Genomic DNA, 25,770 nt, shown 5'->3' on the forward strand with positions numbered 1-25,770 from the left:
GTTAAATATTAGGTATGCCCCGTAATGCATTTGTATTTGATAAATACTGCTTTAGTTACTGTGTTTTGATAATCTGGAGATGTGTGCGTATGTCGGCATGCATGTGGTGTGGTGTGGTGTGGTGTGGTAGATATGGGTAGCACGGGCAAATCGGCTTGAGTTAGTCTTGCTCAGAGCTCTGTCCTTTTTAAGAAAGTCGGGGTGAGTACGGTTTTGAATTGATCTCACTAATCCTCACATATGGATTATTAAGCGAAAGTCTGGCTCGAGTTGATCTCACTGGCAGGCCTTAGATTAAGAGAGCTAGGTAGGGAGATCAGCTCCCTATATATGTATGTATGAGTATAGGTTTGACATGGGTGCGTGAGTGCTCCAGATTATCTTTGATGTAATTTTATGTGATTTATATGACTTGTATGAAGATGATGCATTTCATCTCCAATAATGCATTAGAATTAGATAGTTATAGAAATTATATTTAAAATAAATATTTACTCTCTGAGTCGAACGCTTACTCATGTCGACTATTTTTTCAAGTTACAGGAGAGCTCTTTTCTTGAGTTTAATCTACTTTCATTCTTCGCAGGTCTACTTGCTATTAATTTTATGTTTTGTACTGTTAAATATAAATTATAGTCCACCTTATGTGTAGAAATATATCATTTAGTTTGGGACTATAATATTTATCAATTTGAGATTATAATCTATAAACTTTAAATATGTGTAATTGTGTGGTTGGATACTTTTCTTTTTATGTTTGAATATATTATCTTTTACTTTTTTTCAGTTAAATAATTATAGGTTTTAACCTTATAAAATTAAAAGAAATCAAGCATAAATATGAAAATTGTTATTTATATTCTATTATAGGATTTCCATACCATATCTTGCTTTTCAATATACAAAACTTATATTTTTGTAATATTGTATTAGTAGGAATAATTATAATCTTTAATTGGTCTCTAACATATTTTCCATCTATATTACTTCATTTAGCACAAAATATTCAAAAAGATGAAGTGAGAATAACATTGTTCCATCCCATAAAAATTGAGAGAATTTAGGGCCAAATATATAATCTATTGCTTATATTACCATTTTGTATAATAATTCATTATATTACTAAAACCATGTATACTAGTTTATTAATATTAAACTAATTAAAATTTAGAATTTAATATATATATATATATATATATATATATATATATATATATATATATATATATATATATTTGATTTTATTATTATTAATTTTCCATAGCTTTCGATTTTTTAATCTTATAATTTCTTTCTTTTTACTAGATTAATATGTTAATCAATATGAAAAGAAACATGTCACATTGTTCTAATAGATTAACTTAAGGTTATATAGAAACTTATAGTAATAATAATAGAAAAAAAAAAGAGAAAAAAATAAATAATTTGATTGATAATGAGATAAACAAAAATATAATATAAATTATATTTAAAGAGTTTTGTATAATTATATTTTATTAACATTTGCTTAACGTTTTAATATCTACAAATATATAGCGGATCAGAAATTTAAATTTTTTTTAAAAAATAAAAATTTGTGAAATCAGTAATTGTATAGTGAAATTATTTAACACTCAATATATTAATTTATAAAAAAAAATTGAGTACACAATACACATATTATAAAACACAGTTGATTGTAATCACAAAATAAGTTTCATCGCTAATCATATTATTAGTGAGATCTATTACTAATTTTTTTTCTAACATCTTTATTAACAAGGATTTAGCAATGGATTAAGACTCTGTTTAGCAATAACTATTGAGACAGCATTTAGTATTTTGACCTTAGTCAAAATACTATCTCTCTTATTTATATTGTTCGATAACATAGTATTTAAAAGTAGAGATGATGATTCATAAAACATTACCCATCTTAATTTTTAGAGGTTTAGAGAATATTTTGACTAATATTAGCAAATACCTACTTTATAAAAAGGAAGTCGCATTTAGTGACTTTTACAAGTAGACAACATAGAAGCTAAATTGACTTTCTCTTAACCAAGAAGACAAATAGAGCTCTATGCAAGGATTGCAAGGTTATTCCAGGAGAAACTTTAACAAGTCAATATCAATTAGTGGTCTTGGATGTCAAGTTTAGAAACAATTCAAGCAAGGCTAGAAGAAATATTATAGCTCGAACAAAGTGATGGGAGTTCAAATGAGTAAAGCAAGTGAAGTTCAAAAATGAACTTCTCGAGTCCGAAGCATAAAAGCTGGATGTGGAAGCCAATGGTATATGGATATAGATAGCATCAAAGATTAAAGAAGTAGCTAGAAAAGTACTTGGAGAGTCTAGAAGACATGGACCACCCTCAAAAGAGAGATGGTAGTGGAATGAGAAAGTACAAAAGGCAGTGAAAAGAAAGAGAGAATGGTATAAGAAATTATCTAAGTATAATAATAATGAGGCTTATGAATAGTACAAGATAGCAAAGAAAGAGGCAAAAAATGTTGTTAGTCAAGTAAGAGCGCAGGCCTTTGAAAATTTATATGAGAAACTTGAAACTAAAGAAAGAGAGAAAGATATTTATAGATGAGCAAAAAGGAGAGAAAAGAAATGTCAAGATCTCAATCAAGTTAAGTGCATTAAGGATAAAGAAGGAAAAGTGTTAGTAAAAGATGAGAATATTAAAGAAAGATGGAGAAATTATTTTGATAACCTCTTTAATAATAGTCAAAGTGGTAATAGCGTGAATATAGACTACAGAGCAATAGAAAAGAATGTGAATTATACTAGAAGGAGTAGATTTTCATAAGTAAAGGAAGCACTTAAGAGAATGAAAGTGGATAAAGCCTGTGGACCTGATGGAATACCAATTGAAGCGTGGAAGTGTTTGGGAGATATGGGAGTAGCATGGTTAATTAAATTGTTTAATAAGATTCTAAACTCAAAGAAAATGTCTGATGAATGGAGAATGAGTATTTTAGTAACTATTTTTAAAAATGAGGGAGACATACAGAGTTGCTCAAACTATAGAGAAATTAAACTCATGAGTCATACTATAAAATTGTGAAAGAGAGTTGTGGAATATCGACTACGTCATGACACTTCTATCTCCCCCAATCAATTTGGCTTTATGCTCGGTCGTTCAACTATAGAAGCAATCTTTCTCATTAGAAGCTTGATGAAGAAATATATAGATGTGAAGAAAGATCTATATATGGTTTTTATCGATTTGGAGAAAGCTTGTGATAGTGTTCTAAGATATGTCTTAGGGAGAATGTTAGAACAAAAAAGAGTACCTATTAGGTGCATACAAGTGTTAAAAGATATGTATGAAAGAGCAACTACTATTGTGCACACAGTAAAAGGGGACATAAGAGATTTTCCTATCTTAATTGAATTACACCAAAGTTTAGCTGAGTCTTTACCTTTTTACATTAGTTCTAGATGAATTGATGAAACATATACAAGAGAGTATCTCTTGGTGCATGATGTTTGCAGATGATATAGTTCTGATAAATGAGACACGAGAATGAGTCAATAGAAAGCTAGATCTTTAGAGAAGTACTCTTGAGTCAAAGGGCTTTAAGTTAATTAGAACAAAGACAGAATACATGCATTGCAAGTTCAATGAAGGCCGAACTGGTGATAGGGAAGGAGTTAGTTTGAATAGAATGTATTGCCCCAAAGTAATCACTTTAAATATCTCGGCTCAATCCTTCAAGTAGATGAGGGATGTGAGAAGGATGTTAGTCATAGGATTAAAGGATGGTTAAAGTGGAGACGTGTCACGAGAGTTTTATGTAATCGCAAGATTCCCAATAAGTTAAAAGGAAATTTTACTGTAAGGCCTTACGACCTGCCATATTATATGGTAATGAGTGTAGGGCAATAAAGGAGCCGTATGTGTCTAAGATGAGAGTTGTGGATATGAGAATGTTAAGGTGGATGAGTGGTCATACTAGACTAGATAAAGTCCGTAATGAGAGTATTAAAGAAAATATAAAAGTGGTGCCAATTGAGGATGAGTTGAGAGAAGGGAGATTGAAGTGGTTTGGTCATGTGAAGCGTAGACATACGGAGGCTCCAGTTAGACAAGTAGAGCACATTGGTTTAGAAGATAGAAAGAAAAGAAAGGGTAGACCTAAATTGACTTTGAGGAGAGTAATACAACATGATCTAAAAGCATTACATATTTTTAAGGATTTAATCCAAAATCGTTTAGAGTGGAAAAAAAGAATCCATATAGCCAACCCTAATAAATTTTTGTGATAAAGACTTAATTGAGTTAAGTTGAGTTGAGTTGAGTTGAGTTGAGTTGAGTTGAATTGAGGGAGTATTTTGACTAATATCAAAAAAATATATTATTATTATTTTTATATTTAACTGCTAATCTAACATCTATTTTTATTAAATACTTTTATTTTAAATCATTATATAAACAGTTAATATCTAAGTACTAACAACTAATAAAATAATTAATAGCTACTAAAATATTTAACAGCTACTTAAATAGTTAATATTACCAAAGAGATTTTAAGTTGTCAATAATTGTTTAATTAGCGATGGATTCGTATCGTCACTAAAAGACTTTAGTGACACTTCTATCACTAATTCTTCACCAATCATTATTAGCGACAGATCATAAATCTATCATTGAAAGTCAATTTCTTTATAGTGACAAATTGTTAAAAAAAAAATGTTATATTTCAAAAAATATTACAGCATATTTGAATACAGAATAAACTTGCTAAGAGCAACAAAATAATAGGTAAGAAAAAATTTCAAATATTTATATATTATATGATACTGATCATAATCTAATATAACTTTTTTAATAATTATATTCTAATGTTAATGTTGTATATTTTTTAAACATATTAGTTACAATAATTAGTATGGTATATACGATTAATGAAAACGACAAAAAAGATATTATCATTGTGAATGTAAATACCATATCACATCTTTTTTTTCTAACAATTATTTTATCTACATAATACTTATTTTAATATTTTATTTTTTTTAAATATAAATTAAATAAGTTATCATTAAATTTATTTTATTGGGAAATTAGTTGTCAATTATGGTAAGGTTCTTAAAATTAAAAGTTACATTTTAATTAATTATTAATATTATATAATATAATTAACAATTTATTACTATTTAATTTATAAAATTTATTAAAATATCAAAAAATATTATTTGCCAAAATCATGTAGCCTTATCATTTAAAATAAAAATAATTTGAATTTTTAATTTAAGAAAAAAAATTATGCAACCTAAATACAATGCCAAATCTAAATACTTATTGAATATCAATTAGTTTTTATCATTACATAATTATCCCAACATTTATAGATATTTAAAGCTATATTAAGGTTAAAATTAATATATGATATAAAATCATTATAATATATTTATAAATTATATGAATCACGTGTTTATTATAAATTATATAAAATTGTGTTACATATATAAAATATAAATGAAGGAGTAATTTGGTGAATAAGCAAAAAGAAAAATTATTATTTAGTTACTATATTTTAATGAAACTAAATATTTAGTCTTTATATTTTAAAAAATATACTATTTAGTCCTTATATTTTGTTTTCTTTAAACTTTTTATTCTTTCCGTCAATTTTTTTCTTCAGACAATGCTAGTGTATTTTTGTTAATAAAATTAATTAGTTAGTTCTTGTATTTTAAAAAACGCATTAGTTAGTCTCTTTAATTTGATTCATTTAGATATTTAGTCTCGTAATTATTTTTTATATCTAAACTTTCATAATCATCTCCCCTTATTTCTTTCTTACCCCTTTTATTTCTCTTTTCTCATATTTTTTCTTCTCTGCATCCTTCCCCCTCATTTTCTATTTATTTTTCATCTTTGATAAAAAAAAATGATGGAAGCTATTTGCGCAAAAAGTTTAATCAATTTCTTTAAATTTATAGTAGTTAAGAAAAATTATTTCAATAAAGAAAACAAAAAATAATGTCTAAAGAATTGGATGAAAATAATTAAACTATTTTTTAAATATAAATTCAGATTTAGTTTCTAGTAAAATTTTTATTTTTTATTCAATAATATATTTTTCTAAATATTATATATTTCATAATACAAGAATCAACTAATTAATGTCAATAAAATGGAAGGACTAGATAATAATATTTTTCAAAATATAAAAATCAACTAATTAGTTTCTTTAAAATAGAGGTACTAAGTAATAGTTTGACACTTTTGATAGAGGGACTAAAAAGTTTAATAGAAATCAAATATAGACTAAGTAACATATTTTTTAAAATAAAGGAACTAAATAACCAATTGTATTAAAACACAAAGATTAAATAGTCATTTTTAAAAGGTAAAAATATCTCTATATATTTATATTATTTTTAAGAATACCACTTAAAAAAGAATATAGGATAGATTTAGAATATTGTCACTAATAAGTGGCCAATGTATTCCTATCACTAATTTGTTGCTAATTTATCACTAACATCTTCTAGGAATAACAGTTTATGCAACCAAATAAATTTAGAGCTAAATAAATTCAATTCTTAATTAATATAAATCAAATTTTTTATATTATTTTAATAATAATTTTACTTATACCAAATTCTGTTATAATTTCAAATTTTGAAATTTCAAAAATTATCATAACCGTACAAATGTTCTTAATTCATTAAAATTATTTAATCTATTATAATAAAATTAATAAAAAAAACTTTTGTTATGCTTAATCAATTTAAATATTTTAATTTGCATTTATAATTCTAAAAATTTTAATATTATTTCAAAAATAAAAATAAAAAATCATGTTAGATTTTATAATTGAGCTATGCTATGTAGAAATAGAACATCAAAGTGAAATGACGTTACTATTAACGGATGTCTAGTAAACAATAATTATTTTATTATACTAAAAAAACAAGTATATAAAAACTACACTAAAAATATGTGTATTATAAATTATTAATTTAATATTTATAAAATAATGATGAATAAAATAATTAAGAAATAAAATAATTATACATGCTTTAAAAATTAATCTATGACATAAATTATAAATTATAATTTCATTGTATAGATATAAAAGTATGAATAGAGCAAACTTGCGAAAGTAATTAAAATATTTTTAATATATTATATTAATTATAAAAAATGAAAGGCTATAAATTAATTTAATAAAGCCTTTTTCCATAAATATAATCTTGTTTCAACTTAACAAGTAATTTTTTAATAGATAATGTAAATATTCTTAAAAGAATAGTATAAAAATATTTTATTTTTTTATTAAAAATTATAATCCTATTATGATTTAAATAATAACTGCATGATTTTTTTTGTTAAGAAATTTAAATATAATTTCTTAGATAGATTTTATTTTGTATTTTTTTATAATATTAAATATATATTAAATTCTGTTTATAATAGAATCTTAAAACTAATAAAAATTTTTATTTTACAATAATATTTATTTTTGAAAAAATAAATTAAAACTTAAAAGTGATATAAAATTACATAGTTAAAGAAATAATAATAATAATTAGTAGTAGTAGCAGTAGTACAAGTTTGCGCAATACATTTACTTTATTTGAACAAAGAAATTTTCTGATGATAAGATAAAAAAATAAATAATATAAATATAATTTGAAATTTGATATTTAATATAGTTATATTTTATTTTATTTTTTATATGTTTTAGGAAATCAAAATATTAGATGTATTGTTTAATGTTTTAGTGGAAAATTTTAACTTTTTGAAAAAGGAAAAATGCATACCACCACTATTGATATGTCTAATAAAATTATTTGATGTTAAATATATTAATATGTATAAAAACTTAAATTAATAAATATACAATATATAAATTTTTAAAATATGTAATTATCATATTTCAAAAATATTTTCAGCCAACTCTCTATTTTTTGTTCTTGCGACCCAATTATTTTCCTTTTTCACTAGTCACCCCTTTCTAAATTTGTAAACCACGAAGGCTATTCAATCCCACTCGCTACAGTCGTAATCACTCTCAATGATTTCACACAAGAGGAGAACTACGTGTTTAGATGACAATCTTAACCATTAGGTCTGGAATTGTTTAATTAACAACAATGATCAACTCTTTTTGCATAAAACTTTTAATCAGCAAATAACCTCATCAGATTTAGATAAAATTTTCAATAGATTGGTGATGACTAATCCATAAAATTTCAATGTGATTCGTGTTTATCCACAGTCAACTTGTATTAACAGGTGGATAAAACCAACTTCAGCAAGGATGTACAATCTGTTGGTTCAGGTCGATGATCTTCTCAATTTGGGAATCCCTTGTATGAATAATACACATTCCAGAAGTATCGTGATCATCCAATAACAATAAGGTTTCCAATTAGCAATGGAAACAGTGTCTCCAAAGATAATTAATAATGAATTTTCATTATTAATTTATGTTATTAACGACCAATACATACAATTATCACTATAAATATGTTTTTATTAGTACTTTTATATATACTATAAATCATAAAATACAAAAATCAAATAGTAATTAATGGTAAAACCAAAGGACGTAAATTTCCCTATTGAAAATATGGAGGACTGAGCTCAATTATCTACTCCCAATGCTATGCAGCAAACCAGGATAGACGGCTGGGTTTGATAGTCTAACTTGAACCATTTTAAAAAATATATGTATATTTAAATTTTCTACCATTGGATCACAACTAGAACCAAACCGAAATAAAACCACCAAGAACTAGATCAAGACCAAATTGGTCTCTAGCGATCCAATTCAAGTTCATTCTCTCCACGCACCGAAGCAAACTCATGGCTGGTACTAGCAGGACCTATGATATGATGTGCAATTTTCAAACAGGTCCCCAGAAATTATCATGAAACGACTTAAGTAATTGAATAAATAAAGATGAAAAACAAGAGAGGACATTGACCCTCATGCTATAATAATAATAATAATAAATGCAAAAATCTTTAAGGATGTTGAGAATTAAAAATGTCCTGTCACTTATTTCTTGTGATTACTCTCTGGGTGAGATCTACTAGTGCACGCCTCGACCTTCTTACTTCTTCATCGTCAGTTTCTGGCAGTGAATCAATAGCTGCTGCAGCAAGGCTAGCGTGCTTTGCAGCTAGCTCCCGTGTCCTCTGTATTCCCCGGCTCTTTCCAAGGTACTCCAGTGCCTGTATTTTTCAAATTATCAACATAGGTATAGTAGACAATCCAACGGTTAATATAGTAACAATAGCCACTAATTTTTCTTGAAATATAATAAAAATGATTATAAGTGCAACAGCAAAAAAAAAAAAAAAAACACAACAGAAGGGATCACACAAAAACCAGGAAGGAAAATTTTCAGAAGGCAGTGGAGTTTGTCGAAATCAAAATAAAAATAAATTGCTAAGTGCTTAGCAAGTACGAGAATGTTCTCCTTCCACAGACGTGTAATATCTCATCTGCTCTTACATATAATCGGCATGGAAAACAATGGAAAACTATTGACATGCCAAAATATTAAAAATTTAAGGGGAAAACCGAAGAGGAAATCTCTAAAAATTTTCATATTGAAATGTCAAAACAAAAGGTGCACTAAAGCTCAAGTCCTTCATGTTTGGAGACTTAAGTTTCAACATTTTCTAATGATTTAAATTAATTGTGTGCAATATTAGTGCTTTGACTTTCTGATGACATTGAAGCATGCAAATTCTGTCATCTAGCAGAATAGCATAGATAATAAAGAAGAAAGCTTAAAGTTCCTTACAGTAGCTTTCAGCATCAAGAGAATAATATCATCCATCAACATTTTCTATATCAGAACTTGTATAGTAGTGTTAAAGCAAAAATTCATAAAAACTTACAATATCAACATTTTCAGGTTTGTCAAAGCCCTGTTGAACAACTGCAAGCAATTGAGGGAACTCCTCTATAGCAAACAATATAGGAGCTGTCACAATTCCCTACAAAAATTATCATATTTCTGAACAAATTATTATGACTAAAAATTATCATATTTCTTCAAGCATGATTATACTAACCAAATTGATTTACAAAGACTAATGCTATTTAATTAGGCTAACAAGATGTGCAGTAACCAAATTGAATTCAAGTATAATGCAAAGACACCTCTATTTAATGTAAAGTTCTCTCTTTATAAACAAAGAGTAAAATTGGAACACAAGCACATTCATTTTACCTTTTAATTGTTCCAAAAAATAGAATTGAAACCAATCATCCAAATTGAATTGAATTCATCATACTAACTTTTCCAAATAGACTGTTTGGATGAGTAAGCAAAGTTGCTTCACTCTTGGCTTATACAAATGAAAATGCTCACTGAAAATGCAAAAATAATATTTTTTTTCCTTCAACAAGCCGGTTGACCATATCCAATGAGAGCTTAGAAGTTAAAAACCATCTAGTATTTCCATCATTCAGATATCATATCAGAGATAAGACAGATTACATGTCGAATGTCGGATAATGAACCCTTTCCAAGTGAAGCAGATGTGCCTGTGAAATCAAGGACGTCATCTATCAACTGAAATGCCAATCCCTGAAAGAGGAAGCTGATTCAATTATACCAAAATAAACTACACGAAACCAAAAGGCAATCATATGGAGGCATTAACAGCCAATAGAAAGATAGTCAGGGTGAGCAACCAGTCGGTTTAGTTCTATACCGAATTGGACTAAAAGATTAACCAAAGTGCAAAAATATAACAACCGAACTGAAATTATGAATAAGAGTGAACATGATTGAACATATTAGCTCAGTTTGGTTTATCAGTTTTGGCATTCAATCATGTCCCGACCTCTCTCACTTTCCTGCATTCTCTCAAACCAAACATTCACTAGTCAAAATAAAAAATTAAAAAACACAGATTCCTTTCCCTTGCCTACATGTTCGCTCACTTTGTTTAGATTCTTACAAAATACTCCCAGTTAGGTTTATTACCTTTGATGGTCTGTAAGGATATATAAACAGAAATGCAAAACCCATTTTCTGTGAGCCAAAAAATAAACACAAATTGGAGTACATGGATCTTTACATAAACAGAAATGCATAAATCCTAAATACTCCAGAATCAAAACAAGAAGCTCAAAGAAATAACATAGGAAACGGCAGAAATTCAAAATGTCAATCATTTGGTTTTTTTTCTGAAAGTCTCAATTGAAATTCAAAAATACAAGAACCCTAATTCGAAAATTACAAGCTATTGCTAAAGAATCTATCTCTGACCCGTAATTTTTGTGAAAGGAGGGAACCGTGGAGATGAGTGGCTGCTGGGACTTGAGAGGAGAAAGGATAGGACTGTAGATGTAGGATGCCAGTACTTGAGCACCGAGAGGCGAGCAGCAACAGCGCAAGGATTTGTGGTGACAACAGCACAAAGAAGCTGGACTGAAGGACTCAGAGCATTGGTGGTTTAGGGTTGAAATGAAAACTGGACTGATTGACTTGAATGGTCTGGGATTGAAATGAAAGCTAGAGGAGGAAAAGGACTGAAGGAGTCACAAACGGCAAAGAAATAATGAAATGGAGAAGATTGAAGCTGATTTAGGGTTAGGGATTTTGTAATGACCTAATGGGCAGTTGGGTTGGACAAGAAGCTAGCCTGGATTAAAAAAAGGCTGCAAAAGTGCAGCGCCCTACAACCAAAAGGTCCAAAACGGCAGCCCCTTAAATTAGTCCAAAATTTTTGGTCTGTTTGTGTTTTTTCAGTTTTTTAGCTGAGATAACTGGACCGAAAACCAAAGTTACTGAAAAAGGATAACTGAACTGAACTGTTTGAACTAGAAAACCAAAGTTTCTGAGGCAAAAGGCATTGTATTTTTCTCTCTTGTTTGGATAGGATAATGAGAGAGAGAGAGAGAGAGGAAGGAAAGAACATTTTACTTTTCTTGGTAATCAAAATAAATTATCTTTATATATAAAGATGACATATATCTAATACACATGAAAGCAAATACATAACAAATGTACAAGTTGGCTTCCCAATGCAGTCCTTTACCCATTGTGGGGATAATAGAATTAGTGGACCCAGGAAAAAAATTTTAGCCCTTTCTTTCCCTTCCATCACCTTTCAATAAGTTTTTCACGCAAAAGAAGAAGTTAAATTATCTCATCTCTCCCCACTCCATTTTCTCCAGAGTACAGCCACACTTTCTCCCATTCCCGAACAAAGGGCAAAAGACAATCCACTACAAAGCTTACAATTGGAAGTAACCAGGGGTGAAAATAGAACTCAATGAAGAATTTACAAACCAGATTTTTGCCATACTCAAAAGCCAACATTGCAACTTCTGTTGTTTGCCCAGCAAGAAGGGCAATGGCTTTGCAGCTGTTTGAAATCAAAGATGCAGTCTTGTAGTATGTCTTTTGCATATAGTGATCCATGCTGCATTAGCAACAACGACATTGAGTTGAAAAGGTAAACAATAGAACATCATGTAGGTACAATTGCAAATCAAGGCATAAACAATGTAACAGATAGCACACCATGCCATCAACATGTGTGTGTGTGTGTGTGCACGTGTGTTTAATTGTATGGTGATACGAAAGCAAAAGTAACCCACACACCAAAAATCTACCCAGCTGTATGCATTCATATTTGCAACTTATAGTAATATGTATATCTGGACATTGCCAACCACCTATGCATTATATTGGACACCAATTTCATAGCTTTGTCATGGACACACATTGGCACACACAAGACAATTTTGGGCGGTTAAAATTATACTGGTCTGTCTAATCCAGAAAAACCTTTTGGAAATCGGATTTCAGTTACAAGGATCTTTTCTTTTCTTTCCTTTTCTTTTTCCAAACTATAAAACGCTTACTGTCCCAAGCTTCATTCATATAGAACAGATACTAAGCCAAATCAGGGAATACATTTTGGTATAAGCAAGCAATTGCATCAGTAAACAAGCTTAATGATCTGAGAAAGAAAAAAAGTCTGAAGAAAGATTTTGACCAATAAACAAGCTTCCAATCGGTCAAATCTTTATAGGCAATTATGTACACGACAATAAGAACATTATTGAGCTAAAAACCTAAAACTAAGATTTGTGCTGAGATGTAAGTAATTAAACGTGCAAGTCTCATCAACACTAGCACATAAATATGCGTCCTAGTTCGGAACAGCAAATCGCAGTCCCTTTACAAGGATTCCCATTTTATGTTGTCACACCAACCTCTATGCCTTCCTTGGCATCCTAGCAAAGAACATATATTTTTTTTAAATGAAGGCAGAGGACAAAGTGTTTCATACAAAAGAGAATTGACAATCGAAATCTGAAGATGCAAATGCTTCAGATAAACAAGAAACTTGTATATTTCATACAACTTTAAATCTCCAACTCCCTAAACTGCAGTGAGACTACCTACAAATAGAAGAAAAGGCAAAGCAGCATACCTACAACGTTGCTCTGATGTACTAGTCATCTGCATGGTTTCACCTGTCACAAGATGCTCTACAACTGTCGCTAAAAGTGAAACAACCTACAACCATGAAGTGATTGTGAGACAATAAAAAATAAACAAGCAAATAAATTATAAAAGGCAAAAAGATCCAACGTCTTGATAATCTCAAAATTGCATCCTCTAAACCATGTGGCTATTAGTAGCAAATTCAGCTCTCCAGGCAGATGCACATTCACGGACTAACAAACTAGTGTATAATGAATTGGACAGCACATTGCAGAAGCAAAAAGGTAAGTGATTGTTCACCAGCTATGCTTACCAGGACAAATAAGTGATTGTCAAGAAAATTGATGAATAAATTATTGTCAAGAAAGTTGACGAATTGCTTTGAGAAACTTGAGATGAAAAAGGCCATAATACATGTTATTACTCAATTTGATTTACATATTACACAAAATTAAATAAACAGATATACCTCGGTGTTTTTCAAAGAAGCAAGGGCTACACAAGCTCGTGAAAGCAGAAAATCCCCTGCTAATACTGCTACCTGCAACATAAATGAAGGGAAGAAACTTTGGTTACAACCATTTATGGTTTTATTCTCCTAAAGCAAACAGAAAATTGACATAGATCTTGATTTAAAATATTTTTTTAAAAAAAAAAAACAAAAACAAAAAGAAACAGCCTTCACAATCATGAAACTGAAAATTTCTGAGATATCTGGCATTCATGAGTGGATAGAACTCATCCCTATCTTCACTAGCATGCATCGGGAAGAACACAAATATGATTAACTAGGATGCTCTGAGAAAATATATAACCAGAGAACACATTTCATCACCATGATCAATATCTTGCAAAGATATCAAATCTCCAACGAGACCAAGATAAAAACAAGGCAGAACAAGAAAATACAACTTTTTATGTCACATGAAGAGTCTTGGCTCTTGCCGTTACTTTTAGAAATTGAAAGATTTTTAAGATATAAAAACCAATCACCTTGCTTTACAAGTTAAAAACATGTGCTTTGCAGGCAAAACCTACTGCTCCTTCCCCTCGTCCCTTCCAGCCTATTACTCCCTCCCTCCCTCACCATTACTTTTAGAAATTGCAAGATTTTGAAGATATAAAAACCAATCAACTTGCTTTACAAGGAAAAGACAAGTGCTTTGCAGTTGGAGCCTACTACTCCCTCACGCCATCCCTCTATGTATATGTGTGTGTGAATTTTTTTTTTCTACAATTGCTAAGGAAACTTAATGTATATAACGAATCAACTTGCTTTACAAGGAAAAGACAAATGCTTTGCATGTGGAGCCTGCTACTCTCTCCCTCCATCTCTCTGTTTGTATGTGTGTGTGAACTTTTTTTGACAATTGAAAAGGAAACTTAAGGGCCTGTTTACTTAGAATTTCCTAATTTTCTAAAAAAAATTTCTACAGAAAATGGAAATTAGAATATCCTGTTCACTTTGATTAATTTTCAAAAAACAAGTTAAGAAATAGTTTTCCAAATTTAAAAGAAAATTTAGAAAATATCCCTAAGTTATTTTCCAAAATTTTCCATTATAAAATTTGAAGAGTTTTCCAAATTTTCTACAAGTCTCCCAAATAGAAAACACGGAGGTTTTCATATTAGCGTCAAAAAGCATGTCAAACTCTTTTTTCATTTTTTCTCTTTTCTCGCCTTTTATTCCTTCCTTCCTCGATTATCAATTAATCATTTTCTTCAAAGAGTTCTTTCTATCTTCTTCTCTCAATCCATTTTCTCTCCTCTTCAGTCACAACGTTTGATTTTTTTTTTTTTGTTTCTTGTGAGATTCCCCCAATTTAACCTTAAATATTGGATTGAGCTGATAATCCAAATTACCCCATCTTAATTTTCAATTTCTTCAATCTCAATACCCTTTTTGCTCACTTGATCTCTAGTTAAATTTTACATGGGTTCAACATCATCAAGTAAGTTTTTCTTTCCTTCTTTTTTTTGCCCTTTATGTCTTTATTTAGTTTTTTGGGTACTTGAGAAAATTTGAGAAAATTGTTGACTGTACAGATTCAATAAGATTCAATCCCACATATAGAATTGTTGTTTTTTGTCGCAATTATGTGACTCATGTAAGTGTGAGCTTACATATTCTATTTGTCTTGTTTTGTTCCAAATCGAGAAATGGTAAAAACTTTTAATTTGGAGATTCAATAAAACAGGACAAGAGATAGGTTAGAAGTGTTTTGATCAAGTGTTGTTATGAACTGAACTTCACAGTGCTTGCAATTCTTCTTGTTCTTTATGTTCCAATAATGACAATGTTGTCATTGTTTCTTTAGCTAAGAATAATGTAGATAATTTTTTTTTCCTTTATTGTATCTTTTGCATTGTCTTTTTACTATTGGTTTTTCTTTTGGTTGGTTAGAGATTGATATTTAAGTTGGCTAATTATAGACTGTCATTTGCTTGAGCGTAGATTTAATAATGTTTGTGCTTAGCCGGTCCCAAGCCCGGATAAAGAAGGAGGGTAGCGGTAGGTGACAACCAGCGTAAAAATTTCATCACACCTCATGATATGGATTCAAACGCCCCAAATTCTTAGGAAAAAGGCTTAGTTGAGTTGAGTTGAGTTGAGTTTAGTTTAGTATCACCATTTACGCATTTCAATATACGTAAAAGTTCAAGTTCACCATCTTACTTAATCTGGTCCGACATTCATCTACCAATCCACTTAGAATAAATAAAGTTTGAATAAGTCATTGATCAAATTAGTTATTTTTAATTTCTTTACTATCTGAATGGTGTCTTTTCATGCAAGTTGAGTCTGGAATAAAAAGAAGCTCTGCCTTATAATTGAAAATATATTATTTACTTTTAATTTATATTAATATTTTTAATTAATGTGTTTTAAAAAAATATTTTTAACCTCAATTCCAATAATAATGTTAAATAAATTCATATTAATTCTATCTTTTTCTTAATGTTCGTTAGATTATATATTTTAAAGCTTTTATGGGATATCAAAGTAGAATTTTGTGATGAGATACTTCAAATTTAGGAAAAAACTAGTCAAGCAATTGCATGGTGATGGCAAATAATTTCATAATGGTAGATTTATCTACAATAACTTGCTCAGAAAAAATCCTTTTACATGGATGGAAAAAGAAGGAAGATATTTTCTCAGCATGTGGGAATTCAATAATCATTACAAAGTTGGTTGACTACTTTTTGTAATATATATATATTTTTTTCCACATATTCTCTTTCAGCTTAATTTGATGCAATTTCTTCCTTCACCAGTATCTTTTGTTTGAGAGATGAATTAATACAAGGTGCATAAAAGGTATGTTCTTTGGCTTGATCTATATATACTAAGTTGGTGGGATTTAATTTATTTGAATATTTAATTTGCTACATGTTAATATTGTGTTATAATCAGTATTATCAAGGCGAAAGGCGACACTAAGGCGACAGAGCACCTTGTGTGTGTGTGTGTGTGTGTGTGTGTGTGTGTGTGTGTGTGTACTTATAACAATGCCTATATAAATTAAACAATTAATTAACAAAAACAAAAAGTAAAATAATCAAATTAATAATAAATTAATAATTCCTATATAAAATGAACAACTAATTAACAAAAAAAAAGTAAAACTAATTAAATTAACAAGAATAACAATTAAAAAGTAAATTAATTACAAACAAATTAACAATACTCATATTAATTAAACAATAAATTAATAAGAACGAAAAGTGAAATAATCACATTAACAATAGAATAATAATTACTATATAAAATAAACAACTAATGAGAATTAATGTCTAATTAACAAGATAAAAAGTAAAATTAATCAAATTAACAAGAATAATAAGTAAAAAATAAATTAATTACCATAAATTAACAATACCCGTATTAAATAATCAACCAATCAATAAGTAAAATAATTAATTTAACACTATCCATGTTAAATAATTAAATAATTAACAAATAAAATAATTAATTTAACAATATCTATAAAATTTAAATAATTAATTAATAAAAATAAAATGTAAAATAATTAAATTAATAGCAAGTAATTAACTTATTAATAAAACCAAGCATAGAGAAGGAGAAGGAAAGGAAAAAAAAAGAGAGGGTAGATTGCTGTACACCGACAGCATAACAGGGTAGGAAGAACAGAAGAACTCAACCAGGAAGAAGGAAAAGAAGAAGGAGGAGAAGGAAAGGAAAAAAAAAATTTGCAGTGCTGCAGCATTTTCCAAAGAAAAGTGCAGGAGAGGGAGGAAGATAGGATGACAGACGAGGAAGAAGATAGCAAAAACAGAGGAGAGAGAGAGACATACATACCTGGACTCGCAGCTCTAGAGGTGGAGGCAACACTGTCTTCCTTTTCTCTGTCAGCAATAGGTAAGTGTGTAGGGTTTTATATTTTTGTCTTAAAAAATTAAAAAAAAAAAAAAAAAAGGATTCTGCTTTGTTTTGAAGAGGCAACAACGCCTCTCGCCCGCCTGGTTTCTCGCCTCGCCAACATGAGGCGTCGACTCTGGAGGTGCCAAGAGGGGCGACCCAGTCGAGGCGGCAGAGGGGCGACCCAGTCGAGGCGGCAGAGGGGCGCCTCGCCTCGCCTCTCGCCTCGCCTGGGCGCCTCCCACGCCTTTAATAACACTGGTTATAATGGGTACAAAGATGGGGAGAAAGATTGAGGATGGTGAAGATGTGAAAAAATGGTCCAGCACAAAAGAAGTTGTATTTCTAAGAATATTGTATGAAAGAGTTAAAAGGATCCTAGTGGAACACCCAGTTTTAAACAAAATGATTGGCAAGAAAATGATGATGAGCTATATTAAACAATAGAAGAGAGATATGGTATAGATAAGCTAAAGGAAAAATACAATCATCTTCGTGTAAAGCATCGGCAATTTTCTGAATTGTTGGGGCGTACTGGTGTTACTTATGATTCAAACTCAAACATCTTTTTTGCTGCAGAAGATGTTTGGCAAATGTTTTATAAGGTAATTTTTTATTTTAATTATTTAAAGAAATTTAAATTAAAAAAGAATGATTTTTTTATAACATTGATTGAATGAAAATTCTTGTTTTTTTTAGCAATAGCTGATATGCTATACTTTTTAAATTGCAGAAACATAAGAACTTTAGGGCATACAAAAAAAAATAGGTGTAAACATTATGACCGACGTGGTCAAGTTTTTAGCAAATTTACTGCTATCAGGCATCTTTACCATGCTTCTACACAATTGCCTCCTACCTCAGATGAAGAGCATCAGACAGAGGAAGAATTTCTAAATAGAGGCATCCATGTATCTGATAGTGAAAAATCTAGTATTGGGAACTCAAAAGGGAAGCGATCTGCTGATGATTATAATAATTGTAATAGAAATTAGAATATTTTATGATCTAATCAAACTAGTGATGAATTTTTTTTATATATATATATTTTGTTTCACTTTTCTTATTACAATTTGAAATTATATTTATTTATAGTTTTTTCTAAATTGTATTTTGTTATGCAACATGAGTTAAATTTATCTATTTAACAGAATAGTCAAAATAAATTGTTACTTTGAAATTGCATTAGATAATTAATAAGTAATAATAAAATCAATAACAACTTGTAAAAAAAAATAAAATAAAATATTTTTTTACATAATATAAATATATTTTTAGTTTTACAATTTGGAAAACAATTCCAAATTTTTTATAAATGAACATATTCTTTGGTTTTTAAAATAGGAAATTTGTTTTCCATTTCTCACAAATAAACACGTTCTCCATTTTTTTTAAAGAGAAAACATTTTTCCAACTTTGATAAATAAACATGTTCTCTAAATTTTCTGCAGAACACATTATTCCAATTTTCTAAAAAAAATTGGAGATGAAAAACAAAAAACACTTTTCTCTAAGTAAACATGCCCTAACACATGTAACCCAGAAAAGCTTGATAGAGAAATCAAAGCAAGAAAGGCGAAAATTTGTCTCCTCTAGGACATTAGCATTGGTAGAGTCAGCTAGCATATAGCTTGCATGAAATAATGGAAGAATCCAAATATTTTGCATGGCGCTCTTTGATTCAGCAGATCATAAAATGAATTTTTTTTATTTTTCTATTGATGTTCATTATTTGACCATCACTATTTTTTGAAATATAAACTTAACTCCACTAAACAAATTTCTACTCCCAAACTAGATGGGTCAACTACACAAATTCTTTTCCTTCCCTTCCACCTAGTTTGGGTAACATCTTCCACAAAATCTAGGTGACATAGGATAGATTCAGATGCCTGCCTAACATCTACTCATGCTTTTATGGAGAGAAATATGCAATAATTTTGTATATGTATTGTTTCTTCACTACCTAGTACTCATTGCCTACATCATAATGGTAGATTCACATTTCAGAGTCTTGTAGAACTTCCCTTTCAACTTAATTTTTCCAATAAAAATATTAAATAAAAACCCTTCACTCATTAACTTGTACAGTGATGATATTAATTCAATATCTAAATTCTATTCTAACTTAAGAACCTACTGAAAGTGGGTTCATATTACCACCAATTTCTAAATTCCACACCTATATTAATGTCCCCACTAAGCCATCCATATTTTGGGAACTTAACATGATGCTCAACTTCAATATTTTTATTTCTTGGGTCTAGCACTGCAAGACTTCAGTCAGACATACTTAAGAAGGCCATTAATGAGTTATTGTCTCATTGAAGCAGCATCCTGGGAGAGAGTACATGGACAGTTTTACAACATGAAGAGGCTGCTCTCAAGCCTGGTAGTCTCTTGTTTGTGTGTCCAAGGACACGTCTTAAACTTGTAGTCTCTTGTTTGTGCGCCCCTTGTGAATATAATAGACAATGGCTTTTTAAGGATTGTCAAAAGTATGAATTTTCAATGCCTATACATATAGCGAGAGAAAGAGAGAGAGAGAGAGAGAGATAGAGGGAGGGGGGGAGAGGGAGAATAAAACCACAGTTCATCCAATAGATTCATAGTTCATACCGTCACAGTGTATGGAATGGTATTATTTAGGAGTCAACCATTTACTAACAGTACCTGACAAATAAAGCGCATAAACTTTTGCGTTGTCTCCTAACTGCTTGAAAAACCAGCTTTAGAACCCAAAATTTTAGAATGACAAAAAAATGAACAATTTGCAACTATGTATTTCATAGATAATATGGATGGATAAGAAACATACAATTGCCAAAACCTAAAATCTACAACAAGAAATTGTAAAAATATAAAAATAAGAAAAAAAATTATCAGTTCAACTTAAAGAGTGAACCAAAATAGCTGTACCTTATTGCCCATGACAAAATTTAAAGAACCAATACCACGTCTAGTGTCTGCATCATCCAGAACATCATCATGGAGGAGACTTGCCACCTAAGACATGAAGACGATCACAAAAGTCTCAGTGTATCACTTGAAATTAAAAATAAAAAAAAAGGCATTGATCAAAGAAAAATACAAGAAAATGATAGACTGACATGGATCATTTCTGTAATTTCAGCTATGCATTGCTGTCTCGTACGCAGTTCCGCACCCAAAGTGTCTCCAACACCATTTGGCATAGGTTCATGTATGTGCACATTTAAAGCTGTAGCCATCAGCAACAATACCTGAACAAAACATGCCCCTTAGTCCATATCAAAAGGGAATGAATGATAAGAAACAAATACATAGATAACTCAAACATTAGACATCATAACTATACTGCAATAACAATTTTGGAAATGTTAGGCTAACGCAAAGCACTCCATAATTATCCTGAGATGTAAACTCATTAAAAAGAGTGAGAGAAAGAAATAAATAAATAAATAAATAAGCACAAAAAACTGTATCAAGGGGGGATAAAAAAAGGGCTTCTACTATCAAATATTGTTTAAGCATCAGGGTTGGGCTAGGTTTGTTTGCTTTTCAAAAACATTCAACAATAATTACCCATGCTAAGGTATTTTCCTTCCTAAGCACTTCCCAAATAACTTGTTCACACAATCTTGGAAGAAGAGAAACAAAGCTTATTTGAACAAATCCTAATAAAATAAGTAAAAAAAAAAAAAAAAAAAAAAAAAGAAATTTCAAACAACAAATTTTCGAAATTTTCTTCCAAAACAAGTATTCTTAAAATCTTCAGCCAGTGGTGATTCAAAATTGCTAAGTTTGGGGCTAAAAATCAGGTTTAGTAACATCATCAGATATTGCAAACATGAGGCAAGTTACAAGTGACAAGGTTATTTTGCAGATCAGACTTTATGAAGCAAACTTTAGGAAGCTACTAGCTAAGCCATGAGCATGGAACTAGAGAGGTCTTTGGAGCTTCTTCTCAAAAAATTAAACCATTTTGAACTGCTGCAATAACATTTTTGAAAGACTACCAAGTGAACGTACAAAGTAAACTTAGGCCAATATTAGCATAATAAATCTGTGGATGAATTCTCCTGAGTAACAAGCACAATTGAGAAAGAACCCTAATAAGCAATAACATTTGTTGTACATACCGTGGGACGAAACCTCTTTCCTTCTACTCCCATTTTGAAGAAGTATTCAGCAGCTGAGGCAAGCTTAGGAACCTAAATGACATTGAAATCCAATTTTGAAAAGGATCATATCAAATCTATACTTCATCAATAGAGAGAGAGAGGGAGCGCTCAACATTCCCACAAAGCAAAAATAAATCACAGCAATAATGGGACAGAGAGCAATCAGATACCTCAGCAACTACCATAGCCCGTAACCTATTAGCAAGGAGTGATAGTTCATCAGCAACGAGTGAGAACGGATCAAGTGGCTCCTGGAAAATAGAATTTCCTTACCCCAGTTGAGTAGGCAAACAATTTGTGGGCAGAAAAATTAATATGATATGCAAGAGATATTTGAGAAGTATCAGATAACAAAACAGAACAGGCATAAACAGATTTAACAGTATATGAATCCTACACCCATGAATTCTCATGCTCTCAAGCTGCATGTGAATGCTATAAGTGAAAGGAAGTTTTGCAAACACAATGGGGGTAAAAAAATAAAAATAAAAAAAAAAAGGAAAAAAGAATAGCATATGAATAAGAATGTACTATTGTACTTCACCTCAATCAAGGAACTGCTCTGGTGATGAATTTGCTGTTTGAAGCCATGCAGGGCAGAAAAACTCCAAGAATAAGTTTCTCTGCGATTGAAGACCTACTAATCAACAGAAACATTCAAAATATAATTGTTAATGCATATGTAGGACAACCATAAATCTCCACCATCCGTCAAAAACATGAAGATAAAAGAAAAGATTGACCAGATAAATGCCCCTGCAATTTCTATAAATCCCAAATTCCCAATTGCAAAAAGCTCAATTCCGGTCTCCAAATATCCCTCGCAATTCATCATTTTAACTTACTCCCAAAAGAGAAATATGATAATAAGAGATGCATTACACCATGCAGCACCCAAAAACTATAATTGTTATCTTGCACACGCTCAAGTTAAATAATTAGTCAGTAAATCAGATGAATAAAATAATTTTCATTCCCAAATCGTGTCACTAAGCATCCATTTGGTCTACACCATATCTTGCTTGCACCTGTAAAACAACTAATTGAGCTTCAATTCAATCAGATAAAACAGTTTCCCATTTAAATTTACAACTAAATCCAGTTAAGAATAACCCAATAAACACTTGTTTGATGACTACCAATAAAGAGACCCACCACCAGATTAGGACCTCCATTATAACTCACACCTTCAGGCGATCATTTTAAGCTCAACCCATCACTTCGTTTCCTGATTTTAAGCTCACAGCTTCTTTAACAGCTACACGTTCTCCTCCAGTCTTCCTTAAAACCCCAAAAAAATAAAAATAAAAATAAAAATCTACTCGTCCGCCGCCGCCGCCGCCACCGAAAAAATAGGAACAGCTCCATTTGGTTGCAAATGAACATTTAAGAACCCATTAATAACAACTTAAAACCCAGTAATATTCCTCTTTCTGAATTCATTTTTCTCCGCAATCATACAGTCCAAAACAGAAAGGGCGAAAAAGTCAACTGCAATGCATTATTACCTTATGAGTAGAGTCTCCAAGAAGGTGGGAACTATTTGCGATAAGAAACGAGTCTAATTGACGAGAGAGAAACAAACGACCGCCGTTTCTCGAAATCTGAGAGACACACCGCAAGAATTGCATCGCCGCCGGTCTTCCTTAGTGCAGCTGAAACAAACAGATCGCGAGCGAGAGACTGTGTCAAAAAATAAATAAATAAATAAAACATTAGTCTTTTCTCTTTTAAAAAAAATGGGTCTACGATATATTGATATACTGACAAAAAAAGAATTATTAGAAATATTTTATTTTATTATAAAAAATATTTTTCACATAAAATTAATTAAATATAAATATATCATTATAAATAAAAATATATATAATAAATTAATATCTTAATATTTATTATTTAATTAATTAATTCAGCAATCGAGTGTTTATCTCATAAAGCAGAAGATTTATATTTAAATCTTGATATATTAATTCAAGGAAAATAATATAATACTTATATATAAATGTTCAAAACTTAACGAATATTAAAAAGAAAAGGCAAATATAATTATTATTTTATCCTTTAGCACAATTCAGATTTACTGTCAAACATAAAAAAGTAATATATAGAAAGTAAAAAAATTAATTTATTTTTAATATAAATTTATTACTTTTATTACTGACTTAAAATTTTCAATTTTAATAATAGTGTTTCAAAATTTTTTCGACACATTGAAATATATCATTTTTTTACCCAAAAATATGTTTAAATATTGACATGTTTAGTATTATTATTAAAATTATTGTTGAGAAAAATATTTTTTAAAATATATTAATTAGATGATATTAAAAATTAATTTACAATTAAATTTGTTATAATATTTATATGAACTGAAAGATAATAAAATTACTTTTTCAAAACTTTTTTTAACTGTATTTAAAATTGTGTTTTCTTTTTTAAAATTATTTTTTTAACCCAAAACCTTAATGCTAAACAAGGGCTAGATCCTTTAAAATTTTGATAAACAATGGATTTTATCTCTTTCTTTTATAAATATGTTTTTTTTTTCAACATAAAATTATAATTTCTTTAAAATGGAGGGGGTTAAGGCCTAAATTCAAACCAAAAAAAAAAAAAAAACAACCCAAAACCCATCAACCCAAAAGTTTGAACCTAGCCTATAACAAAATAAAGAGAACCAAAGAGGAAATCTCTAGAACATATTGAGAAAACGAAACCATCACCGTAACTTCGTTGCATAGCACCATCAGTAGATTGAAAGAGCACTCATAGGCAAATTCATATTGACATATCATACTACATAGTACAACCAAACCTAACTGAACCTAAAACAAAGAATATCAACAAAGAGATCTTAGAAATGAGAAAAGTACTCTAGTAGCTAAATCATTCTCTCTTCTATCACCTGAGAAGTCAATGAGCCCTTCAACAATTTGAACTTCCTTTGCTGAGCAACCCATCGAGAACAATAGATCCGGAATCAAAAGGGGATATTAGACAAGAAAGGGACCTACTACCAATAGCTTTTCCCTACCAGATGCCATCCCCGGACATGAAAGGCCTTGATTCTCTTATTCGGCCATGGCAACCCTGCATTAATATGCTCTTTATCATTCTCACCATGAAAACTCCTAGATATTCAAGAACAAAGACTCAAAAAGACTATTTACTTTTAACTCAATTGCATGAGGGATAAACCACAGTTAAGCGAGAAAAAAAAGTCTTCCCCTGCCCTGAAGGACAAGGGAAGCTTTCGACAAATAAAAAGCTAAAGCGACTCGAAAGAAACAACAAAGAGAAAAACTTTGAGAGAAATATTCTCTCTCTAAAAGTAGAAAGAGAGTGTGCTTCTTTTATAAATATGTTAAGTCTAAGAAAATAAGGAAATTTTATCTATCTTAAACAATCCTTATACCTTTAATTTGATATTTTTTTATCTTCTTTTAATGCTTCTTTAATAGTTGGCATGCTCTCTTATTGTATTCCTTGTTGCTTAACAACTTGAGACTTTGCTTATTGAGAAATTGGATAAAATATCTTAAAGTTTTGGTATCATTAAAATCATACTCCTTTGAGTTATGAGCTAGCAATGATCAAATTTCTTTGCCATGCATAATGATTTACCTTTCAAAAATATTCAATTTAATGTTCAAAAGGAATTAATTTCCTTTTCATAAGTAATATATATATTTTTAATTAGAGAAACTTTTAAGACATGAAAAAATGAGTACAGTGGTGGGAAATTAAATTATTTATTTTTCGCTTTTATAATTACTCTAATA

The 25,770-nt window shown here is 29.9% G+C and overlaps 1 protein-coding gene across 2 annotated transcripts; it reads right to left on the reverse strand.

Moving 5' to 3' along the window:
• Positions 1–8,879: 8,879 nt before the first annotated feature.
• LOC110645753 (solanesyl diphosphate synthase 3, chloroplastic/mitochondrial) lies at positions 8,880–23,706 on the reverse strand. 2 transcript variants are annotated; one of them, XM_021798994.2, is made up of 12 exons: positions 23,497–23,706; positions 22,533–22,625; positions 22,159–22,239; positions 21,947–22,018; positions 20,936–21,067; positions 20,745–20,831; positions 13,911–13,982; positions 13,428–13,513; positions 12,275–12,407; positions 10,472–10,561; positions 9,867–9,965; positions 8,880–9,191 (listed from the first exon to the last, which is right to left on the reverse strand). In XM_021798994.2, exons 1-12 carry the CDS (start codon positions 23,617–23,619, stop codon positions 9,012–9,014), a joined length of 1,248 nt encoding a protein of 415 aa, XP_021654686.2. In that variant the 5' UTR covers positions 23,620–23,706; the 3' UTR covers positions 8,880–9,011. The 2 variants fall into 2 exon arrangements, with proteins under 2 accessions (XP_021654686.2, XP_058001560.1); XM_058145577.1 differs by having other exon boundaries at positions 22,533–22,628; positions 23,497–23,643.
• Positions 23,707–25,770: the final 2,064 nt, after the last annotated feature.

The sequence above is a fragment of the Hevea brasiliensis genome, chromosome 4 (genome assembly GCF_030052815.1).
Source record: "Hevea brasiliensis isolate MT/VB/25A 57/8 chromosome 4, ASM3005281v1, whole genome shotgun sequence".
Classification (NCBI taxonomy): domain Eukaryota; kingdom Viridiplantae; phylum Streptophyta; class Magnoliopsida; order Malpighiales; family Euphorbiaceae; genus Hevea; species Hevea brasiliensis.